Raw genomic sequence first — 26,640 nt, 5'->3', positions numbered from 1 at the left:
TGGTGTAGGGTGGAGCGACCTGGGACTCTAGCAAAGGTGTTTAGAGGTCGACCCTCCTCCCCCGTAAGGTCCTCTCCCTACGTGTCAAATGGGGTTGGTGGAGGATTAGTGCCCCTCCCTGTAAAACAATTAACTCTAAGCCCTTGACCACCCCGTTTGGGATACATGGCGTCTGGTAATGAATGAATGAAAAAAGAATGAGCCTTCAGGTAGGACAATAGCTGTACCTAACACGTGGCCTAAGAGTTGAACATTGGACTCTGCTCTGTGGGTTTCTCCTTTGACCGTCTCTTCTCAGCAGCAAATTGCTTCATTCTTGCCATTATTATAAACACGTAAAGACTCTGGCCACGCCTCTCACGAAAATATACCCAGCATATATTAATGTATCAATAAAAACGTTATATCCCACATATATCCTCTAATGGCGATAATGGAGGAGGAGGGACGAGGAGTATTTCCAAGCAATCCCCCAACATTTTCTCTAAATGATAAAACAAAAACAACAAAATAATAATAATAATAATAATAACAATAATAACAATATTAATAATAATAATAATAATAATAATAATAATAATAACTGGAGGAGCGCATGTCTCCGACATGGGCAAGGTAATTTCCACACCACCCTTCATAATGGGTTAGGGTTTCTCATCACTGATTAGGGTGTCACATAAAGTGTTTTCCGGATCCAGAATCTGTAATATGGTCCAAATCGGTCCCAAAAGTTAATCGATGGTTCCCTGGGACATGGGTTATCTACCCACCAAATTTGGTCCAAATCTCTCTTTTAGTTTTTGAATAATCCTGCTTACAAACAAAATAACAAACAAACAAACTGGCGTGAAAACATACTCTCCTTGTGTGAGAGAATAATAACAACCGCCTACAGTGAAATTACAGATGTATCTCAGCTAGAAGAGGTAAAAATGCAAGAGAATCAAATGAGTCTTTTATATGCATTTGGTAAAAGGATAGTTAACAGAAGGAGAATGAGGGGTTACAGGGAGATGAGAGTTCAGAACGGTTCAAGTATGCTAAATTATAATGACTTGAAGAGGTAGAGTGGAGTCGATACATGTATATTTTTCAATCTATATAAAAAGCTGAAATTTATGGATTCTTTCCTCTCCCATGTACGAAATGCCAACACATGTTTGAAGTAGTCGTAACTAATTTAGGTGAAGTAGACAATATAACTGAATCGTTCATTGTAGTAGTAGTAGTAGTAGTAGTAGTAGTAGTAGCAGTAGTAGTAGTAGTAGTAGTAGTAGTAGTAGTAGTAGTAGTAGTAGTAGTAGTAGTAGTAATAGCTGTTGCTGTAGCCCCAAGTTTTTCTGAAACGTGAGCTCAGTGGACTACAGCATGAAGCTCCAGACCACCATCTTCATGTTGTAACACAGGAAGGAGATTGAGGGGCATTTATATAACCGGGCAGCTCCACCACTCGGCCATATCGGTGCCACTACATGAAGGTGTCCCTCACTAGCGCCAATCGGTTTACCCAGAACACAGATCTGACTTACAAGTAAATGAACCACTGGGAACAAAGACATGACTTGAGTAACGTGGATTTACAGTATGTTAAAGCAAAGAATATACCATGTCTAAAATGTATGAGTTACGAAACTTTTATTCCTTATCCTGAAAACAGACGTTAACTCAGGGGCGCAGCCAGGATTTTGCTATGTAGAGGGGGGCGGTGATATTTAGTGCCACTGATCTTGAGGTACAGTGAGCAACAGTAGTCGTGTCGCGGTTTTGTCAGAAGATTAAATGTAACTCGTGAAACATTATGAACCGTCCGTATGACAGACGGCGGAATGTACCAGACGCTTAGCCCGTTAGCTTATGTTTTCACCAAAAATCACGACACGATTATTGTTGCTTACTGTACATTTGCCTGGAGCGCATTACAGTGATATCTAGATTAATTTTTAAAAAAATAATAATGCTTAGAGTGTTAAATAGTAAATGAAGAAACAGACAATCAGTAAGGGCTGAATAAGTAAATAAAAGTGTAAATGAATGACTAGGTATCTACAATTGTCATGTATTTGAGTGATTTAATAAAACACGAAAGAGAGAACGCGGGGATGGGGGCTGGCCACTCAGATCCATCCGTCTCTCTTCCTCTGGCTGCTCCCATGCATTAACTACACATGAACTGGATAAGCAGAAAATAGGATAGCTGGGAACTTACTGTCATAGATATTGGTGCCTTAAAGAAAGATCACGCGAGGTCAGAGTGAACTAGAGCCACCACAGCCAGATATGGGCCTAGCGGGAATGTAACCTTTGCTGAACGGCTTTCAACTTGCAACTCTAAAGCCCCGGTCACTCCAAGATGTTTATGAGCAGTCAATGTCGAGCAAGGCGATCTGGACAGGAAATTGCAAGCGATTTATTACAAACGTGGTCACACAGGTCGTACACGCAGCAAATTTTTATATCAAGAATAAATAAATAAATAATAAATAATCAAAAGCCAATGGATGACCACGGTGAGAGTGGATAAAAAATTAATAACATGATCTGGTGAAACTCTTATTCACCATTATCGAAAAGGACACGAACGAGGTTATTCTAGCAATACTACACAACATAAAAACCGAATGATTTATAACTGTACTCCTCTGTGATATTGACAAAACTGATCTGGAGCAAGAGACCAGGATGGTCAGTCTTGGTGGAAAGGAAGAGAAGCAATTGTATGTTAACATAGCTCGTAAAATCAGCATCGAAACCATTATACTTGTGTTTCCAATAGTATGTCCATGTATGACTGGCGCCAATACATCTTACATTTTATCATATTATTGAAGCTAAATGAAAAATGTGCCTTGTGTGATCAGATATAATACCGTATTGACCACTTGTGAACCAAGAATCTTACTCATATGAAGCACCTGACGAATGCAGTTGCTTGTAAAATTACTTCTAAGAACAGCTAAGAGTGTCTGGAGTATTGATCAGAAGCAATAACAGTCCACACTTGCATACAAATGTCTTCGTGTGACTAGCTCTTCAGTCACCAATGCACGTGTATTTGTCGGTTCATATTTCATGTCAGGAACAGAATTTTCTTGGACTATGAAAGCCTCTTGGCACATTTAGTCTGTTTATGTTACCTAACAAAATAAAATAGGCGGGAAAAAAAAACCATGAACCATCGTTGGCTCTCCTGCACTGAGTAGTGTACACCACCTCACTTAAATAAGTAGCTCGTTCATATCCTCTTGAATATACTCAATGCAACTTTTGTCGACAACAGAAAGATACATATAGGATACTGATAATTCTGGGGTGTATTATCAGCAAAACTGTACGAGTATATTATTCCTTTCATTCATTTGCAACAGCCTAAGGAGCTTCGTCATTGTCATTAAGTTACAGGCATCCAAACTGGAGAGCGTGGAGCATGTACCGAGCGAGCAAGCTTGTTAATGTTAGTATTTTAGTTTTCCATTGATGTGTGTAGGTCCGTAGTTGCTTCACTAATTTTTGAGATAATCCACTTTGGGTGCTCAGTTTGGTGAATTTTGACTTTTTATTTTCAGTAGTACGGCGGCAGAGTTTGAGAAAATTATTTTACAGAACATATTTTACTTCTACACAGGCTTTCCATGGATGAGTGCAGATCTGTTGCAGCTTTAATAATATCAGAAGTAACCTAGATTTGGTGCTCAAGTTAGCGTTTGTTCTTCTATGCAATATGGTGGCGAATTTTGAAATAAGTCTCATAAGTAACAAATTATTTTTCTAACAATCTTTTCAGAAATGTAAATTGACTCACTAGAGCTTTAAGAGTCCCCGAAATAGCCCAGTATTGGTGTTACTGGTGCTGTGTTCTGCTGCTTACTAAACACGGTGTCTCAGGGGGGAAGAGCATAAACCTGGGAAGTGGTATATGAGGAATTCTGACAATAAAAAAAGTGTCCTATCAGCATGAGTCAAATCTGAACTGTTATGGAGCTTTGATTTTTTTTTATGCAAGAAAGAAGGAACTAAAGGCTAGAATCCTGTAAGATCGTCCCTTCCAAGAAAAAGACAATAACAAAATAACAGGGAGCCAAATTCAAGATATGTTCATTCTGGGATGCCTGGACACACTGCGTTTGAAAGACTGGAGATCATAGGCAGTAGGAAATTCACACAGAGGAAAACAGTTCCAGAGCTGACCTGTAGGAAATTCAGAGGAAAACAGTTCCAGAGTTGACCTGTAGGAAATTCAGACAGAGGAAAACAGTTCCAGAGTTGGCCTGTTACATACTTGAAGGACTGGGAGTAACGGTTAACTCTTGCATTAAAGAGTTGGACAGATAAAGGGATGAGAGTTTGTTGCTAGACGGGTGCTACGTGCCCGCCGTAGTAGTGGAGGGATGCACGCAGACAGTTCAGAGCAGCAGTGATAACCTTGTAGCTGAGTCATGAGGGAGATAATTTTTACCCATAAAGTCACCATTAACTGTGCTTCCTCAATGGTTAAGGTTAGTTTCCACGTTCGTAAAGTGCTTTATACTTAGAATTCCCTCACCTGGCATTTTTCCAAAGTTCCATTTCCTCTCGGGACCCAGATTTCCGCTCTGAATACCATTTTTGAATTTCCCAGGGTGACCAATATTCAATTTCTATCTTAACTAAACCCATCCTGACCCAACAACCCCGACAGATTAACCTGGCTAGTAAATTAACCTAACCTAGGACTCAGAAAACAAGCTTAACCTAACCTAGACTTTCATGGATAAGAAAATGTGGAAATATGGTACACAGTGCGGAAATTGGCTCCAGGGACACTTTGCATAGAGGATACCCATGTTACTATACTCTTTTCACTTTACCTTGGCCTAAAAAAAACATCTCCATCTTGAACACTTAGCTGTATATTCGTCGATTAAGGAAGCTCCCTAGCACCTTTTCCTAAGCGATTTATTGTGCTTACTACTCCCTGCTGCCCTGTTCCGTGTCGTTTAAATCACTTTAATACCACCATACTCAGCATAAATAGGATACAAACGGATATTAACTAGCCTGATTAAAAAAAGTCTGTCTACTGCCAGACGCCTTAATCCCGTAATGGGTGGCCACAAACAAATCGCCTCCATGTCGCCCTGTCTCCCGCCATTGCACTTCCCTTCTCCCAGCTCACACCCCCCTCTCTCATAGATAAAGATGAATAAATAAATAAATCACTGAGGCAGAGGTTCTAGGGAGCCTCTTTACTTAAAGAAAATATGGACCAAGAACAAAGTGCTAGTCACGAAGAAGTGCTATAGAAAAAAAATGTAGAGCCATAGCATTATCTATTTCTGCCACTGAGCTACGTGAAATAAGCCACTGGAGAAGGAAAATCTAGACCAATTACAATACATATACCTTAGTGTTCTCAATAATCCCCCCTCCCACTCTCTCTCTCTCTCTCTCTCCCGCTGGAACAATTATATCATCAACTCTTATTAAAGCCAAAAATAATAAGTCTTGCAGAAATAAATCGGGTGAGTAAGGAAGCGGCTGAGATTACGAGAGATAATTCTCAAGTCATTAGGCTATTTTTAGGTCGTTATACCTGACTTACACCCACCCACCTGGCTCAGAGAGAGAGAGAGAGAGAGAGAGAGAGAGAGAGAGAGAGAGAGAGAGAGAGAGAGAGAGAGAGAGAGAGAGAGAGAGAGAGAGAGAGATCGCTAGACACAGGCACTTATACTGTTGGGGTGGGGCAACGATGTACAGCCTAAGACAAAAGTCGTGTCGCGATTTTTGGTGAAGACATCTGATAAAAGGCTAACCTTTAGGGCATGCCAGTCTCGAATGCGTTACTGGGGTAGGACTCTCATATTGTTTCGCGACTGACATTAAATCATCGGACAAAGCAGCGACACGACTTTTGTCTTAGACTGTACTACAAAGGATTCGCTGTTACAGGAACACAAAACAGTCAAAGCACGCTGAAAGAAAATCAGTCAAGTTTGTTCCTCTCATACACACAGATATCAAAACTCTACACACTGCCACCTACATTTAGCCCAAGAAAGACGTTGCAGGCCAGAATACCCCCATCATAAAACCAAACACAGTGTCATAAGGACATAAGAAGAGAGGATAACTGCAGTAGGCCAGTTGGTTCATGCTAGGTAACTAAACTGCTAGAATAAGATAAAGATAGTGAAAAAGAAGGCTCTCTCCCCCAACCTCCAAACCCTCCAGCCGAAGTCGGCGGGGAGAAGTCAGACGGAACACCACACAGTATAGAGAAACTGGCATGGACATATTATAGGAGAGTGTGAAAGGAGAAAAGAGACAATCATAGTGTAACCTGAAAAAGAAAAAGAAAGAATTAGTACTGGTTATTAGATTTTTTTTTTAATGTCTAACCCTTACATGTCTTATGCTTATCTAGCCTAAGCATGAAACTAATGAAACTAGCAGTGGAATAGACAGCAGCTGTTTCACTAGGCAGCTTATTCCATTCGCCAAACCAATTTCTACCAGTTTCCTAACCATCACTTTCAGTTCTATCCCGTACGCTTACTTTACCTTGCTAATATCATCCTTATTTACGCCCTTCTTCCACTTAAATACTTCAGTTAAGTCTCCCCTTACTCTACGTCTTTGTGGTGAGTGGAAATTTGTTTTTTTCAGTCTGTCCTCATATGAAAGGTTCCAAATATGAATAATTTTTATCATTCTCCTCTGTACATTTTCGAAAGAACTGATGTCCATTCTATAGTGTGGACACCAAAACTGCACGACATAGTCTACATGTGGCCTTACTAATGCTAGATGTTGCTGTAATATTACTTTAGATGTTCTATTGCTCACGCTTCGCGAAATAAATCCTAGGACCCTATTTGCTTTATTTTTCGCGTTTATACACCGTTGTCTTGGTTTGAGGTCCTTACTAACCATGACTCCTAGATTTCTCTCGCATTCCGATTTATGAATTTCTTTATTATCTAAGTTGTATTTAGTACCTTCAGTGGTCTTGCCTACGTAAAGTACTGTACTTTATATATTTCAACGTTAAATTCCATTTGCCAATTTGTATACCATATGCGCATAATACAGAGGTCTTTTTGAAGGTTAACACAATCTTCAGTTGAGTTAATGTTATGTTTTGTCATCGGCAAATTTGCTAATACTGCTAGTGATTCATAAGTCTAGTAATTTTTTATATTTGATACGTAATAATGGTCCAAGTACTGACCCCTGTGGTACACTGCTAGTTACTAATCTCCTATCCGACATAGTACCATTTATCAAAAGTCTGCTTTCGTCCCTTCAGCTAGGATTCTATCCATTTTAAGATACAGCCGTCTATACCGTGTGTTCGAACCTTCCTAACTAACCTTTCATGTGGAACTGTTTTGAAAGCTTTACAAAAGTCGTGGTAAATAATATCATAAGCTAAATCGCTATCTACCGCCTGATATACCACCGGGAAAAATGATATTAAGTTTGTGAGGCAGGATCGTCCTTGTATAAATCCATGCTGACTTTCATTTACGAGGTTAAATCTATCTAGCTGCTCTCTAATTTAATTTGCCAAAACTGACTCTACCATTTTACCAACTGTTGATGTTAGACTTATCGCACGATAATTCAACGCAGCTGATTTATCACCCCTTTTAAAAATGGGTACTACGTGTCCTGTTTTCCACGTCTCTGGAACGGCTGCCATAATTCTTCCTTGGTTCCCATTATAATTTTTGGATATATATCGTCCGGGCCTGGTGATTTTTGAGGCTTTAATTTATTAATTTCTCTCGTGATTTTGTCCTTACTAATGGTTATTTTACTAAGAATATTATGTGTATTACCATCGTGAATAACTATTGCTTCAGGGATAATGTCTATATTTTCCTTGGTAAATACTGATGTGAAATAATTATAATTACTTAAATACAGCACATTTCTTTATTACACTGGTAATGTTATCTGATTCTTTTCTAATAGATCCTGTCCTATCTTTATTTTTCGCACGGTACAACTAATAAAAACCCATGGCTTTTCCTTTTGATCCTCGAGCAACCTTAATATCATAACTACGCTTTGTTTTCCGCATCTCCCTTTTTACTTCCCTATTTAAAATCGCGTCACTGTTACGTAAGTGTTCCTGTCCTCTTTTTATTTTTCTATACATTCCTTTTCTTTGGCCTATGGGAAATTTCAATCCATTGTTTAACCATCTCGGCTGAGAATTATTCGTTCTAAACGCTTCTGAAGGTTTGTATCTATCCTGGACTCTATTACATATACTAAATCATTATATTTCTCACTTACCGAACGGCAACGTGGTACCTACCCTGAATTATTCTTCGTGGCCTGAGCTACACTCCCACTGTACCTTTTCCCTCACCTATGACCTGAGCTTCCCCAGTGATCGCATTGACCTGACGCACCCTCCCATCTACTGTATATCCTGTCCCTCACCTCTGACCTGAGCCTCCCCAGAGACCTGACTGTCCCTAAAGTAACCAGTCTTGCCATGGGTTACTGTTCTGAAATAAGCTCTTAATCCATCAAAATTCCTTAGACGATAATAAAGGACTCTATTGGTTTTCAGTACATCAATTATTCCAACTAAATCTAAGCTTAATTCTTCGTGATTACTTTTCCCAAGTTGTCCGCCGCTATATTACTGATAATGTTTGCTCTATTAAATAAAAGTAAATCTTATATATTATTACCTCTAGTGGGCTCCCTGATATACTACTAAAGGAAATTATCATGCTCTACTTCTAGAAATTCTTCTGACTCTGCATCCCCCGTCAGATTCTGCCAGTCTATCCAGGACATGTTAAAGCCCCTACGATCACTACTGAGCTGGACTGTGTTGCTGTCGTAGTCTCACCCAAACGGTATTTGTTATCTTCTCTGCTTTAGTTTAGAGCTCTGTATATATATTTGAAGGCCAGTTTCTCCTTATTATTAATTTCAACCCAAACACTTCCAATATCCCAGTTGAATTTAATATATGCTTTACTGTAACAATTTAAAGAATCGTTTACGTAAATGACTACCCCGCCACCCTTTCTTCCCAAGCGGTTAGACTTAAAACATTATACCCTTGGATCTAATATTCCGCCAAAAATTCGCGAGTGTCTGTATTCATCCACGCAATATCTATTTTTTCCTTCACTAATTATAGCCTTTAGTTCTTCCATTTTGCAACGTGAGCTCCTACTGTTGGTACCATACTCGCACACATGAAAATAATTACTAGCACTTAAGTTTTTACACTGCGAAGCACTTCTTCGTCTGTTTTTATTTGAGGTGCTCTGTTGGATGTATCTACACTAATGGCTGTACCTTTCTTCCAGTTTTTGCGAATTTGGTTCCATCTATCTAAACCAGATGTAGATTTGCTGCATATTACTAAGCATCTAACACTTAACTCCAAAAAAAACTCCCCCAACTCCCTAGCTACAGACCAGGCTAATACAGAAATCCCGTGTCTACAAAGATGTATCCCATCCCTGCTGTACTTAGCACTGCGTCCGTAGAACCTGTCTCAGTTGTCAATGAATGGTACTGCATGGTCCTTGTAATACCTATTCAGGCGCCAGTTTAGTCCCGATGCTCTGGACATCCATTTCCAACCAACTCCTCTTCTCGGGACGACTCCAAGGACAACAGGGCTCCCACCCTTCCTCCTAACTTTATCTAGCATTTCTTTACACTGCAGTCTCAGTATCTCACTCCTTCGCCTACCAACATAATTCCGCCAACGCTGATACAGACAATGGGATTATCTCCACTATCTTTCATGATGTTGCCCATCTAATCTGATACATTCATTACCTTGGCCCTGGAAGATACATATTTTTAAAGAGAAGTATGGAGCTCTGTGCCTAAATGCTTTACCCGATAATCTCCATCTAAGAACAACATTTTTCTTATCATATACTACAGCCCCCGTGGCCGGTCGAGATAGTTCAGCACCACACAGACTCTCATACCCCATATCACTCACTTTCTCCCCCCTCAAACTCATACCAGGCGATGAATGCATACTTACACCTCCCACTCTCTTGCTTTTTAAAAGTGAACCTACTTGCACCCTTATTCACAAGCGTCCATCCTTCAGCCTCCTCTCATCCATCGCCTCAAGCAACACTTCTTCCAACTTTCTCAACTCAGCCTTCTCTTGCCTGAGAGTTTGTATTCTCTGCTTTACTTTTAAGACATTTTTTCCCTTAAATCAAGATAGCTTTCCCAAAACTAGCACTGGAAATACCTCAGGTGCGGCAGCCTTCTTTCTCACTAGCTCATACACAAAGTAAAATTCACGCAGTAGATATTAGCAGAAGTAAAAATCTCACTAACACTAGCTTTCGGCACTCCAAAGCTCTTTACTACCACGCAGTAACACTAGAACTCCTACTGTTTAACACACTAACACAGCACTTAATCACAGGTCACTAGATTCACTCAGATAGGTCACTAGTATGCCATAATCACTGTGTTACATTCTTTAAATAAGCTTATCGGGGCTCGAAACTCTGCTGAATACAGGCATCTATACAAAAAAAAGTCCGTGTCCATAGCACTGTCTAATGGGAATGATAATAAGGAGTATAACTTCCTATTATTTAAAAGTGTGTGTGTGTGTGTGTGTGAGAGAGAGAGAGAGAGAGAGAGAGAGAGAGAGAGAGAGAGAGAGAGAGAGAGAGAGAGAGAGAGAGAGAGAGACCTATTTTCCTGGAAGTACCGCAATAATGGCATGAAAAATATGACTGAAATAAATCATGCTTAATAAAACACAGACACGCACGACATGACTCCACCACCACAAGCTGCCCCACACTGCCACACCCCACACTGCCACACTCCACACTGCCACACCCCACACTGCCACACCTCACACTGCCACACCCCACACTGCCACACCTCACACTGCAACACCCCACACTGCCACACCCCACACTGCCACACCCCACACTGCCACACCCCACACTGCCACACCCCACACTGCCACACCCCACACTGCCACACCCCACACTGCCACACCTCACACTGCCACACCCCACACTGCCACACCCCACACTGCCACACCCCACACTGCCACACCTCACATTCCAACATACAGTATACTACTACACTTCGCACCACCACACCTCACACTGCCACACCTTACCCTATTGTCCTTCACACTACCACACCTCACACAGCCACATCTCACAGTTCACGCCTCACTCGTGACGCCTAACACTAACAAAACTCTCACTGCATAGCACACGCTGCCACATCTCACAATTTCACACTTCACTCTGTCACATCTACCACTACCGCAGCTCACACTGCTACATCTCACACTTCTACACCTCACACTTCTACACCTCACACTATTACACCTGAAACTGCCATACGTCATACTTTTATACCTCGCACAGCCATAACTCACACTGGCACAGATCACACTGCCAAATATCACACTATTTCACCTTACATTTCCCCACCTCATACCAATAACCTCACACTTCCCCACCTCACACTACTAACCTCACACTTCCCCACCTCACACTACTAACCTCACATTCCCCCACCTCACACTACTATCCTCACACTCCTCCACCTCACACTACTAACCTCACACTCCTCCACCTAACACTACTAAGCCCGCACTCCCACACCTCACTCTATTACATCCACACATCACACTCCCACACGTCACACTACCACATCTCACACTAATGCACCTTCACTATAACCCCTCCACCCAACACTCGTCACACTAACACACCTCAAACCACATTACATCACACTATCGCACATCACACACCAACATCACACACTACCTCATCACATAACACCACATCACTTTTCCACACTTAGCCCTTCAGGACCTCACACTGACACACTTCAGACTACATCATCACATACTACCACACTTCACACTACCACACGGGGCAGGAAGAGGTAGGTGCTGACAACTACCATCCACTCACTTGATGTAGTGGTGCCTACTTCTTCCTTCCACTTCATAATTCTTTTCGTATTTTTTCCATCTTTCCTATCACTTATATCACCCTTCTATCCACTTCAGGTGACTCGACACTGAATGGCAAGTACAGTGGTATCCCTCTAACCCAGAAAACCATTATTACGCTGGGTGGTAATCATAGAACCAATAAACGGGGTAATGTGAGACTTACTATGGTGTTCCTGTTAACCGGATGGAGAGAGACAATTGCAGCGTCCACCCGGGAACCAAACATCCAACTTCTTCGCCAGTTTTCCTATACTGCGTGGTGTTCCTTCTGGTTTTCTCATGTCGGCTTCGGCTGGAGGGTTGGAGGGCGGGAGAGAGCCTTCTTCTTTGCTATCCTTATCTCATTCTAGTAGTTCAGTTGCTCTTCTAGGAGCTGCCTAGCATGGGCCAACCTGCCCACTGCAGTTATCCTCTCTTCCTATTTTCTTACGTTCTCCGTGCTTCTCTGTGGTGAGGCAAGGAATAGCCCATCTGGGACAATTGCTTGCCTGCGGTTGATGGGTCAACTCGGCTAGATGGAGTGGGGTTGCTCTATAGCAACAACAACAACAACAACAACAACAACAACAACAACACGGTGCGGGACGCCTTCACGTAGTGGCACTGATATAACTGAGTGGCTCTGTGGCGGGTTGTACAAACATCCCTCAACTCCCTCCCTGTCCTACGAGAAGTTAATGATGGGCTGCGTGAGAAGAACAGCGTTAGTCTGCAGTCTACGGGGTTTACCTTTAGTGGAGCCTGAGGCCACAACGACAACACACTTCACACACTTACACCTCACGCCCTTACACCTCACAATAACACATGTAACATCACCTTTCGCACAAATATCATCTGTCCATACCTCACACTAGCAAGCTGAGCACTCCCGCACCTCACATCACTACACTAGATACTACCACACCTCACATTACAAAATCCGAGTTACACCACATTTATTTTAGAAAACTCTCTAACAAAGACATGTAGGTACGAGAAGAATTATGGGGTGTTGCAGTGCTGGATATGAATTTGGGATGCAGCAATTGTTTTGGGAAAGTATAGCTTCTGGGGCCGAATACTAATCTCCTGCCAAACTATGTTGTTGGTTAAAGTATGTTACCAGCAAGCAAAGTTTGAAGGAAATTTGAAAAACTCTACGGACTTCAGTCACAGCCTTTCGCAAAAATGGACAAAAAATGAGTACGTTAGAGCGAGCGATGTTTGCTCTCAGTTAAGTTTGGAAATGAGAGGCCCGGCCCGACAAGGCCCGGCCCAACCCGACAGCACGCTAAGCAGAAGCTAATAACTTCACATCTATGTGAAGCTGAGTTGAAATTCTTTCTACGTGTGATACATTCATTCAATAAATGTCATTATCAACTAAAAACTCACCTATAAAGCCGTAGGAACCCCTTGGAATCCCGAGTTTTCGAAGGGAGTGTTCAGCTCTAATCGGTGAACGCCTCAATTATGAAATCAAAATAAAAAAAATCGTCATAACACTGTTTTTTTGGCATCAGCTGTAGCAGTTAAATATCGGAGATTCCGTCTATAATTTTATATCAGAGGGAAATTGTAACAACGTGGCTCTCGCTCGCTCGTCACGCCTCACAAAGCGCACTTTACTGGTGGCACTGTGATATAGTATTTACTTTTAAGATATTTCAAGTGAATCATGCGACTGTTATTCTTATTATTATTATCATTACTTCTTCTTCTCCTCCTCCTCCTCCTCCTCCTACTACTACTACTACTACTAATACGATTACTACTAACTTCTGCTACATTGCACATCTCACATCAGTGTATCACCACACCACCAGTCCTTCACTTTTCTGCATCTCACCCTTTCACACTTCATGTTACCATTACACTGCTACACCTAAAATAACTACAGCTCCCACAATAACAAAACTACACATCACACTTTTACACCTAACACTGCCACGTTAGCCTGCCATACACTACCATGCCTCCTACTACTCTACCTCACACTTACAACAGCACACTAGCACACCACACACTCATACACCTATTACTACATATCACACTACCAAACTTTAAACTATCATGTCACAGCTACATATCACAATACTACATACTGTATCTCACTACCACAGCTCACACTACAACATCTCACACTGCCACACTGCATTTTCACACCTCTTACTACCACACCTCACAACCACATCTCACATTGCCACACCTCGTACAGTCATACATTGCACTGCTACACCTCATACTGCCACACTTCACACAACTACACCTCACACTATTACACTACGTATACTACACCTCACTCTACTATGCCTTACACTACTACACTACTACACCTCGCACTACCGAACCTCACACTACCACATATCACACTAGTACACCTCACACTACTACCCTCACACTATTACACCTCACACTATTACACATCAAACTATTACATCTCACACTACTGCACATCACACTACCACAGCTCACATTGCTGCACCTCACACTACCACATCTCACACTAACATACCTCACACTACTGCACCTCACATTACCACACCTCATACTACTACACCTCACACTATTAAACCTTACACTACTGTACCTCACACTACTGCACCTCACATTACCACACCTCACACTACTACACATCACACTATTACACCTCACAGTATTACACCTCGCACTACTACACCTCGCACTACTACACCTCACACTACTACACCTCACACTACTGCACCTTACACTACTGCACCTCACACTATTAAACCTCACACTGCTGCACCTTACATTGCTACGCCTCACACCACCACACCTCACATTACTGCACCTTACATTGCTACACCTCACACCACCACACCTCACACTACCACGCCTCACACTACTGCGCCTCACACTACTGCACCTCATACTACCACACCTCACACTACTACACCTCACACTAATGCACCTCACATTACCACACCTCACACTACTGCACCTTACATTACTGCACCTCACACTACTACACCTCACACTACTACACCTTACACTACTACACCTCACACTGCTACACCTCACACCACTGCACCTCACACTATCCTCACGCTACTGCACACCACACTACAACACATCACACTGCGACACCTCGCACTATTGCACATCACACTACCATTCCTCACACTATGGCACCTCACACGACTACATATCAGACTACAACGTATCATACTACCAAACCTCAAACTACCACGGCTCACACTACTGCACATTACACTACTATACCTCACACTGCTGCACATCACACTGTCACACTTCACACTACATCACCTCAAACTACTGAGCTTAATACTACCACACCTTACACTGCTGCACCTCACACTAATGCACTTCACTCTACTAAATAATTCTACCACACCTCACCGTAACTCACCTTACAGTACCTAACATTACCACACCTCACACTACAATATCTCACACTACAGCACATTATACTACCACACATCACACTAACACAAATCCACCCCACACCTCTCACACTGCTACCAGGTACTGCTAAATTAACAATGAAATGCAGTTCTCTTCACTATGACTAGAATCAATCGGTTTCCCATTTATCTCTCTTCCTCCCTTGTCCTTCCCTCCCTCCCTCCCTCTCTCTCTCTCTCTCAGTTCGATGTCAATTTTATCCCTATTCTTACTACCTCCAAACTATTTATCAGTGGTGAGACATTTAGAACTGAAGGGGTTAGATATGGCCTTCTTTAACTCACAACAGCAACTTTTCCCTTTCCGCAGTTTACACAAAATAATCCAGTGGTACATAACACAGGATGAGAAATACGTCAACTAACTGAAGCTGCTAATTTTCTGCTGGTAAATATAAAAGATAAGAGGCTGTTGAGTGTGTACAGTCGGCGTCAAGATTCCTGTCCCCTCTAGGCCTTTCCCTCCACCGACTTTGAAAATCGGTATGATAAGCCCGTAGTACTGATGACACTGATCTATCTATCTATCTATTGCCAGACGCCTTAATCCCGTAAGAGGTGACCTCAAACAAATCGCCTCCATGTCGCCCTGTCCCCCGCCATTTCATTGCCCTGCTCCCAGCTCACACCCGTCTCTCTTATATATCTCTCCACTCCATCCCTCCATCTCATCCTTGGCCTCCCCCTCCCTCTCCCGTCTTCCTCCTCACTCACATACACTCTCCTCGTCAGTCTCTCACTCTCCTTCCTCTCCACATGGCCAAACCTCCTCAGTGTGTTTCTCCTAACGCTTCCTATCACATCCACATCCACACCACAACGCTCCTTCATTGATATATGGCCAAATAATGTCATCAGTGTTGGTTGCTTCTGAAATGCCACACATATTTTCAAAGTCCTTGGTTTTCTGAGAGAGAGAGAGAGAGAGAGAGAGAGAGAGAGAGAGAGAGAGAGAGAGAGAGAGAGAGAGAGAGAGAGAGAGATAGAACCTTTGATGCCTACTATACGAGCTATGTTTTTCATCTTAGAGAAATGCCTTGAGATTTTTCTGTCTCGTAGGAGGGCTTTAGAAGGGTATAGTGGGGGAGGGGAAGGTGGAGACCGAGGATGAGATGGCCGGATGGAGTGGAGAGGTACCGTATATGTGTGACTGGGTGTGTAATTTGGAGAGGATGTATGCGTGTGAGTGAGATACAGTGGGAGGGGAGGAGAGGTAGGAGACCGTGGGTGAGATGGAGGGATGGAGTGGAGAGGTATATGAGTGAGAAGTGTGTGAGTTGGAAGGAGGGCAGTCTGATGGCGCAGGACAAAGTGACAATGAGATGATCGTTCTTAGCCATCTCTTGCGTGTTAAGGCGTCTGGGTATATACGAGTATCTATCTATCTATCGATCGATCGATCGATCGATCTGTCTGTCTGTCTGTCTATCTATCTTTCTGTCTATCTATCTGTATGTAAAGAGATAACTGTCAGAAATATATGGTGTCCTTCTACCCCTAAATGATTTGAACTACAGACTCATGGCCCCCGACCCTCTTCCAAAAGGTGTAATGTTTAATATCATCAACAGAGTTGGAGAACGAAATTTCTTGACTTAAATATAATTATTATCCTGTTAGTTTATTAATGGTCAAACTTGCTCTAAGGGTTGTTGTTGTCGTTGTTGTTGTTGTAGTTGTTGTTGTTGACTCAGGTTCATCTGAAACGTGAGACAGGTGTAGTTTATTCTCAAGTTGCCCATCTGTCACCTTTCTGGGGATATGGAAGTACTTTGCTTTGTATAACGATGCAATGGAGCGCCTGGCCATATCGTGATCATTACCAAATTACCCCTATTTTCCACTGTTAAGAGGAGTGGCAATGAAAAATAAGAAAATAGGAACTGAAAAGCAAAGAACAGAATGACCAGCGGAGTGTCCAGTGTACTCAGGCATACATTCTTTCACTGATCATGCCGTCGAAAATCTCTTCCACATCAACAAACAAAATAATGCCCCACTGAAAAAAAATGACTTCATACTGCTTGTAAGATAAACCACTTGACTTTCTTGTTAATTAGATGTGAAAGTAAGAGAGATTGGACATTTAAGGAATATATGTATTTTTTGCAGGCCGGAGGGAATAAGAAATATAGAAATTCTTGAAAGATGTTCATAAAGGAAGCCTATTTATCAAGGGGTAAAAAAGACAGAATTCAGATAAAATCGTGACAGCCATCTCACATGAATATGGTGGTGAAATAAGCAAGAATACGGGTAGGTATAGAAAATGAGACGTAGGAATGTTATAGTACGTGGGTATGTGAATAAGGGAGGTAAGAAAGTTGAGGATGCAAAACAAATGACGAGCAACAGAAATGACAAGATGAAATTCCAAGAGAGGTACAGTCCCCCGCCAAACTTCCATGCCTCCTTCTTTCCTTCAGTAGCCCTTAACATCATTGTAGTTTGCGTCAAGTTTAATGTAGTCACTATAGTATGTTTGACCATTTAAACAGTTATATTTGACAAACTGTTACTTTAGACAACCAAAACTAATAGAGTTTTATGAGATACTGATGGGAAGGAGGAGGAACGGAACTTACGGGTGTCATCCTATTTCCATTATTAATAAATAGTGTAGCTGGGGGTCCCATCATCCCTCACTCCATGTAGTGCTGTCTTCAGGTGGAAAAATGGTTTCCTGTATCACAGTAAATCAATACCCCGTTGAGTGGTTCTCATATAACCAAATGACACCTAGTGGTCTAGTGAACCAAGGCGCATCATTCGGCTGGGGCCAGTAAGGGTTACACATCCCAGGGAAGGCTGGAGTTTATTGTTGAAACTATGCAACTAGGGTCGAATGAAGCTGGTCATCCTTGCCTTAAATGTTGGGATTCAGTAGCCTAACCCTGGGTCCCTACGCTTCTGATGCAACGGTACTGTTTGAGTAATAAACTCATTCCTGTTAAGTAATTCCTTTTGGGAAACACTCATTTGGAGTGCCTGAAACAGCTATATCTCCAGGCAACATTTGGTTACATGATTCCCCCCCCCCCCGCACAGTATATGGTTGCCTCGGCTAAAAAAAACATTTCTCTTGTGACCCTGTGTGCAGCCACCTACTGTACGTAATCGCGTAAGGCTGCCTACGGCAGTCTAAACTCGTTTGATCCATCACTCTTTGTTTGTATTTCAGAACTTTGAATAATGCAATGCATGAATACACTAGTATGTGGTAAGGCCCAAAGAAAATTGACTTATTGGCCCTGTTAGAGAAAACTATTGAGGGGTAACTAAAAGAATTTTGGAAATAAAATATTTTTCGGAACTCTGAAATAAAAAACCTTTATGCAAAATCTGGAGCCCCAGGGAGTGTTCCTGAACAGTTTCATCAATATCGGTGCACGTGTTTAGGAGGATAGCTGGATAAACCCTGACAGAGAAGACTGTCCATTATATATATATATATATATATATATATATATATATATATATATATATATATATATATATATAAAGAGCCAGGGAACATCCTTAGCCCATAAAAATTGAGCTCAATGTGACAGATTGTTGGGTGGTAGATCCCGGAGCTTATTAATTATTAAAGCAATCATCGCAATCGTTTCTGATGTCAGTCTTCCATAAAATACGAGATAGGGAATTTTTGGTCGGTACTCCTTTACTATCACGGATACGTCTCTTCCGATGAAGCACATCAATAACTGAGCGTTAGATACTTTTACGCGCAGTCGGAATCGGTTGGTGGTGTTACTGTCTATAAACTGTTATTATATATAACGATCTTGCAAAAATAATGACAGTGTGATAAAATGGACTGGAACCTCATTTCAATAGGTCAAAAATCAGAAGTGCTCTGGGATTTTTGACTGTGGCAATCTTTGCAGATTTAGGCGGTGACCATGTGTACTTAAACAAAACCCTGACTTTTGTTCTTCTGTAGAAAGAATAATCCTTAATTATTATTATTATTTTTATATCCTCTCTCTCTCTCTCTCTCTCTCTCTCTCTCTCTCTCTGTGTTTATACATATATTCTTGGAAGGTGAGTTTATCATTGATACCACTGTTACGCGATGAATAACTACGTGGTAATTATGATGCAAATCTAACATTAGACTATTCTGCCTTACTCATTTAGAATTCCTCGCAGTGTATATCAGGGTTTCAGATAAAAGTGGTGTTTGTTTTATGATTATTTATGTTAACTAATATAGCAATGCCTGGCTGGCTTATAATATAACGGAGAGTGAAACACCAAGCTGAAAGTAGGTTATCAGTTTCGATTGACATAATGGTAAATGTTGCACGCTGTTCTGGATCTAGAAGTGTATTGAGTCCCATTACTTACAATGATTCTTTGATAATCGTAATCAGGGTGTGTGTGTGTATGTGTGTGTGTGTAAACAGTTCATCAGTAAAATGTATCACACTAAATGACTTTGAATGAGACAAACTTAACTGTGGAAAAAAAAAAAAAATCTTCTTTAGATAGATACTACAGTACTAGGTGGCATTATTGGTTTGATCGATATGCTTCTCATAACTTCAATACCACTGTAATAATATCATTGTAAATCATTGCTCAAAACTTTGGTCTTATTTCTCCCTTCTCGCCCTCCACCTGAACTTTCCGTCAAATTAGGTCATGGTCAAGATTCTTAAATAAAAGAGGTTATAACGCATCACCATCATCATCATCATCATCATCATCTGAACTCCCCATCAGTCTAGATCATCGTTGACATCAGTAAACAGAAAAGGCTTTAGATTTTGACTCCTCTCCCCCCTCCTCTATCTCCTCCTCCTCCTCCCCATTTTAATCCTTGACTCAGATAAAAATGCATGAGAATGTATGCCTAATCGAGTAACAAAAATGTATGAACTTATTCTGCATGCAAAAGTAATATACACTTCTATGCAAATTTGATCAGTCATCCCTTCACGCGGTTCTGACTCCAAGCACAACAAACCAGACATTATTCCTTGTTAATTATTACTGGTTATTCCCTGTTCATTTTAACTATGCTTAAAATTTTCCCTCTCTCCATCTTGAATGCTGAGGTATAATAAGAGATTGACGCTAGAATATGATGCTAGTCACGAAGAAGTGCTAATGGAAGGATGTTGGGACGTATCATTGTCTTTTTCTACCACTGAGCTATGTGGAATAAGCAACGAAAGGAAGTCTTTGCCTACTTAGGATGAATGAGCTACAGTTAAGCAGAACATCTTATAAGTCCCTACACACCTTCAAGATAGTGTGTAAGACCTATTTACAGTGACTCAGAAATCCATGAAGTTACAGATTGAAGAGGGATTTATATTAAATGGAAGATGAGAGATATATAAAGAACGTAGCAACCAGTGACAATCATGGAAATATTAATACAAGTACATCAGATGTCTTGCAGATAAATTCACTAATGGTAATATAGTCACATCAGTGCATGCAGCTTTCTTCGCAGTCAAAGATAATGAGCTAACATGTGGCTGAAGAAATAAATGGGCAGTTCTCAGTTAATGAAAACAGTTTACTGACCGAATGTATTTATATTAGTGTAGGGCGACACCAGTTAAATTTGGATATATTACCACTTGCTAGTAAAGTATCGGTGTTAATCATTGTCGATATCGATACTAGAGATACGTAACCGCAACACTTTCAACCCGATAACTACCCTAACATTCTGTAATATCTTTCAAGTCCTGTTGAGTAGGAAGGTCACGTATCACATTAAATCTCTGAGATGGAGGAATGGGGTGGAGAGGTATATGAGAGAGGGGTGTGTGAGTTGGGAGCAGGGCAATGAAATGGCGGGGGACAGGGCGACTTGGAGGCGATTTGTTTGTGGCCACCCCAAACGGGATTGAGGCGTATGGCAATAGATAGAGATAGATTAATAAAACAAAATGTATCTATCACTTGTTTAGCAATATATTGATTATGTTAAGCTGAAATTGGGTATTCAAAGACCTGAAGGTAAATAGAATGGTTATTTAAAATGTTACACCAATACGAGGTCGCCTGGTGCAGTATGCTATCCCTCATAAATAATAGCCAGCACTTTAGAGTAATAGACTGTTTTTATTTCTCATTAAACTGAAAACTTTGTTGTTCATAGTAACTGGCCATCAGCATCGATATTTGCAGGTTTACAACTGGTATCGGGAATACTGAGACATCCAGCACTCATTTATATCTCTTAGTAAGGCTATATATACTTGTTTTTATTTATGTTAAACTATACATGTGATTTTTCTTTCCACAGGGCCCCGTACAGTTCAACAAGGACAACACAAGGAAGGGTTACATCCTCCTCAAGCAGTTCCAAGGTAGGAGAGAGAGAGAGAGAGAGAGAGAGAGAGAGAGAGAGAGAGAGAGAGAGAGAGAGAGAGAGAGAGAGAGAGAGATTAAGTTGTTTCAATCTGTATAGTAGCGGAGTCGAGAGAAGGAAGGTAGGGAAAGTAAAACATAATGACAGCTGACGAAAGAGTAAAGGAAACCAAATGCCAGCAAAGAGGACTGGTAACTGTAAAATCAATCCAGTTTGAGGTAGAGAGAAGTTTGAAGATAACTTGTTCGTTGAAACGGTCTTCGCTGTAATTCCACAAGGCACGCCGAGGTTACAAAATAATGTTCTTGTTGACGGCTTACCAGAATATAAAACCGATGGACTTCAGAATTTTGGCCATTTTGTAAGCTCTGTTAAGAATTCGTTGTGGGAGTAAGGTGATGGCTTGGGTGTGCTGTGTCTAATAGGTACAGCCAGAAGGAATAGTTCGCTGATAGTCCTCTACCAGCACTGTGTCTCATCTTCTCTGTTCCCATTCCTCTCAAACCTACAGAGATTATTCTTCTTTCTCATGGTGTTTTGTTGTGTGTTTCATAGTTCTATCACATAAAAACCTGCATTAAACACCTATCATCACCACATCTGGTACGGAAGCGTCAATGATCTTTTGCTCATTATATTTAGAACCAAATATCTGTCTGTTGTAATTAATATAGTGCTGAAATAAAGCCATCCCTTTACCATGAAACAACAACATATTAAAAGACACAAGGTCGTCGCACCCAGCCAGTCCTAAAGTCATTATCCAGCAGGATAAAGGTAAGTTAATTCCCCTCCCCCCGCGACCCACCAGGTGTCCCGTGCTGTAATGAGATTTGCATATCCTAACACGGTCGACAGGATCCACAGGCCCACTCAGCCAGTCAGTCAACCAGTCACTGTGACATAACATAACTATCCCATTTGGAGGACCGTGCTGCAGTGGGAGAAGAATGTGTGTGTGTGTGTGTGTGTGTGTATGTGTGTGTGTGTGTGTGTGTGTGTGTGTGTGTGTGTGTGTAACGGGGAGGTGTGTAAGAGGATTTGTTTAAGGGGAAGGTGTGTAAGGGGACTTGTGTAAGGGGGAGATGTGTTTGTGTGTGTGTGTGTGTGTGTGTAAGGGGGAGGTGTGCAAGGGGACTTGTTTAAGAGGAAGGTGTGTAAGGGAACTTGTGTAAGGGGGAGGTGTGTGTGTGTGTGTGTGTGTGTGTGTGTGTATAAGGGAAAGGGGCGTTTGAGAGTAAGTGTTATTAATGAGCAGGGATGAGAGTGTATAGGTGTCTTTCACATCCATTTTTCAGCTCATCCTGCCTACCTCGATATTCATACCTATAGCGAGCCTCCCCCACTTTACATCACCTTTACCCTACCTGATTATACCTTCCTTCCATGTACCCTTCCTATGTCTGTCATGCATCAGCCAATCTTGAATAATTCCCTTCCAGCATCGGTATATGTGCCTAAAACCTCCCTTAACCTACTTTGCATACAGCAGTCCTTCCTCGACCCTCATTATATCGCGCCAAACTCAGTTGTGTTCTACTTTCTCACAGCTACTTAACCTTGATGATGTGTTATTATTTTTTTTAGTTCTTGCTTTGACGAATTTCCTCAACTCTGAAGAAGCCTTTCGAATGGGTAGAATTAGCTATATCTTTCATTAAATCTTTCCCTGCGAGACGTCTAAGTTCACTAAAATTCCCTCTAAGTATAACGAGAAAGGTGGAGAAATACAGCGTTACACTGAACAGGTTAACCACCCCACACAACCCTGCTGTAATTTGTCCTATGTTTTGCCTACAGCCTTCCTGCTAAAGTTCCGTTTTATTTGACTGTAATTGTCTCTAAGTCCCTTGTTCTCGTCGGTAAAGCAAACTCCCTAGCTCCTCTTCCTTAGCGATTTATTTTTGATACGGCTAGTTAATATCAAATTGTGTGTTATTTATGCGTAGTATTGTGATATCTGAATAATTTAAATGACACAGAAAAGGATAGTAAAGAGAAATGCGCAAAATTAATCGCCTAGGAAGAGGTGTTAGGGAGCTTCCTTAACCGACGATTATACCGGCCTAAGAAAGCAAAATAAGTTGGAAAAATACGCCAGTGGATTGAAAGGCTAAACTAACACCATAGATAAACCTGCTTTAATCTATGTTCCCCTGACAACCTTCCTGGCCCACCTTTTACCTGCTCAGCCAACCCTGCATAGAGCTACCCTATCTAAGCCCTTACTTCCTTGAGTCCTAGGAGAGGTTAACTGAGGCTATATATGCAAGGTGGCCCATATGTAATACTGCACTTTCACTCCACCAGGTGATATCTTGTATGTTGTGGGAACGGCTCAGGCATTGTTATTACTATCTACCCTGCATCATTTATCCATTTCCTACTCCAAGGCCACAGCCACGCCCACACCAGCCAACTGAGCCGTCCCTGTAACACAAGAGATACCGCCACGTGAATATCTAGTGGAGCGCTGTTTACATGCAGCCTTGTACATCCCCTCAGGTTGGAAAAATCCCTCCCATAACTATCAAAACTATATAAAATTAACGAGAATAATATGGAAAAATAGCCATTGGACTGAAGTGGTTACCATACCCTGCACAGTGTCTTCTATAGAAAGCGTTAGGACATTTCTACCAAAGGACCCGCGATGTTGAGTACCTCACGTAAGTTAGGAAAGTGTTCAGGGCTCATACATAATAATATCAGTTTAAGGATTTTAATTATTAGCATACAATATTTAATACTGAACACTAAATTATATTATAAATAGGAGTGAAAAAGATTCCAATCATGCATCACAGGAAAACAACATGGCGTGGCTAGAACACTTGTCTTATCTTCCTCTCTAGAAGGTGCTGACCCTGCCTAACCCTCTTGCTGTACCCCAGGCGGGAGGGAGGTTAAAATCGGAGAGTATGACGGCTTCGAGAACGTGCTCCAACTGGACAAGGGCCATCCCATCTACTGGCCTGGCGGAAACCCTCCCCTAGACCGCACCGTGAAGCTGATCGAGAAGACCAGCGTCAACATCAGCATCTACGCCATCCTTGTCACCATTGCATCTCTTGGCATCGTCATGGCCGCCGTCTTCCTCGCCATCAACATCAAGTTCAGGAATCAAAGGTCAGTTTTTGAGGAAGCTTTTTGTGGGAGAAATTACATAGTTACGTAGATCAAAGCGCGGCTCAAAAGTCCCTGGAATGTCTCTTGAAATGCTGAAGTCTTAGTACGGACTTCTGTGCTAAATGAAGATAAGCAGATTTGTCATGAACCATTATGCCTTCTGACAGAGTGATATACGCATGTTATTATGTCTGTGGATTTTGTGTTTTTGCATTAGTGATTTCCTGTGATTTCTACAAGCCGAGACAGCAGCCTGTGTGAAATAAACAATACTTTAAACTCGACAAAAAGCACATTTGGGACTCACGGGTCACACATGCATGTACAAACACTTGACGACACCATGGCCGTAAATCACATATCTGAGTGGCTCTCGCAGTTCAACCAGCAGAGCCACGAAAATGATGAATGGGTAAATCAGGTCGGGTACAAAGACTGCCTGAGATATCGTAAATTGAAGTGCAGTGCATAGCTAAACCTGCTGTGCACGAGCTATACCTTCAAGTCTGCCATCTCACATCTTGAAGAAAACAACCAACTCTAAGCCACAAAACAGGTACAAAAGAAAACGGTGTGCCAACTTACAAAAGGTGTGACAAGCTGTCTTAAAGCACAATGTATTACCTCACGACAAAGCTGTTTATCACCACCTGACGGCCTGACTTCGTACAATTGTATTTTTTTCTTCCACATGGACAGTCTAGAGAATTTTTGAACTGCGCTTCGTATTTGCAGATGTAGCATTTGTAGCCTAGAATATATGTGGTGTATTTTGGTGGATTGGTGCTGTTAGTATCGCTTTCTCGAATTATTCGGTGTGGTAAATTATCTTTTTTCTTTTCATCTGTCTGTCTGTCTGTCTCTATCTCTGTTCTGTCTTTGTCTGTCTGTCTGTCTGTCTATCTGTCTGTCTGTCTGTCTGTCTGTCTGTCTCTGTCTCTGTCTCTGTCTCTCTCTCTCTCTCTCTCTCTCCCTCGCCATACCCACGGGGGCCACTAAAGCCAGTGTGTGCCCCTAATTGTATCAAACACTGATTTTGTCACACATTGAATCCCTGTACTTCTCTGAAGGATGTGGTCCAGGCAGTGTGGGTGGGAATGAAAAGCATGGGGGAAATACATCATACATGCAATAATGCTTACTTATACACCCTCCCAAAAAGTATCGGCACACTTACACCACGTATCATTCTGAAACATGGATGAAGCATTGTGATTGACGGAGCATCCTGTAATTATAAGTGCAAATATTATCGTTGGTAATTATTAGAACTCAAAAATGCAAAAAGATTCCCTTACTGGCCGGTACATGTTTTGAGGCACCACATTTATAGACTCATGTGTGTCTGTGGAAGATGCTAATTTTCACAACCATCGCAGTCTAATGGGCCTACACTTTTTTGGGAGAGTGTTCATACCCATACAGAAATGCTACCGGGGTATAAGGGAGCGTTTCTGCATCGTGCCGTAATCGTGGCTTAAATATGATTGAGAGGAGCAGGGCAAAGCATTACACACACACATACATACATACCTTCACAGAAATGCACGATACAGGAGTCCTAGTCAACTGTGTGCCTGCGTCGTGTCAGAATAGGCCTACATATGACACAGGGGTAGGTCAAAGCATTCCATACACACATACCTACATACTTAAGCACAGAGAGAGAGAGAGAGAGAGAGAGAGAGAGAGAGAGAGAGAGAGAGAGAGAGAGAGAGAGAGAGAGAGAGAGAGAGAGAGAGAGA

At 41.6% G+C, this 26,640-nt stretch overlaps 1 protein-coding gene across 1 annotated transcript in view; it reads left to right on the top strand.

The window, feature by feature from the left end:
* Positions 1-26,640, top strand: part of GABA-B-R2 (gamma-aminobutyric acid type B receptor subunit 2) — a 506,646-nt gene that overhangs the window by 421,794 nt on the left and 58,212 nt on the right. The window contains exons 9-10 of the mRNA XM_080266192.1: positions 21,701-21,764; positions 24,661-24,895. Coding sequence (XP_080122318.1) covers positions 21,701-21,764; positions 24,661-24,895 — 299 coding nt within the window. The remainder of the gene's footprint in view (positions 1-21,700; positions 21,765-24,660; positions 24,896-26,640) is intronic.

The sequence above is a fragment of the Coenobita brevimanus genome, chromosome 2 (genome assembly GCF_032717465.1).
Source record: "Coenobita brevimanus isolate Jiangsu-jjx chromosome 2, ASM3271746v2, whole genome shotgun sequence".
Taxonomy (NCBI): Eukaryota; Metazoa; Arthropoda; class Malacostraca; order Decapoda; family Coenobitidae; genus Coenobita; species Coenobita brevimanus.
This window is presented reverse-complemented; position numbering and strand designations above follow the sequence as displayed.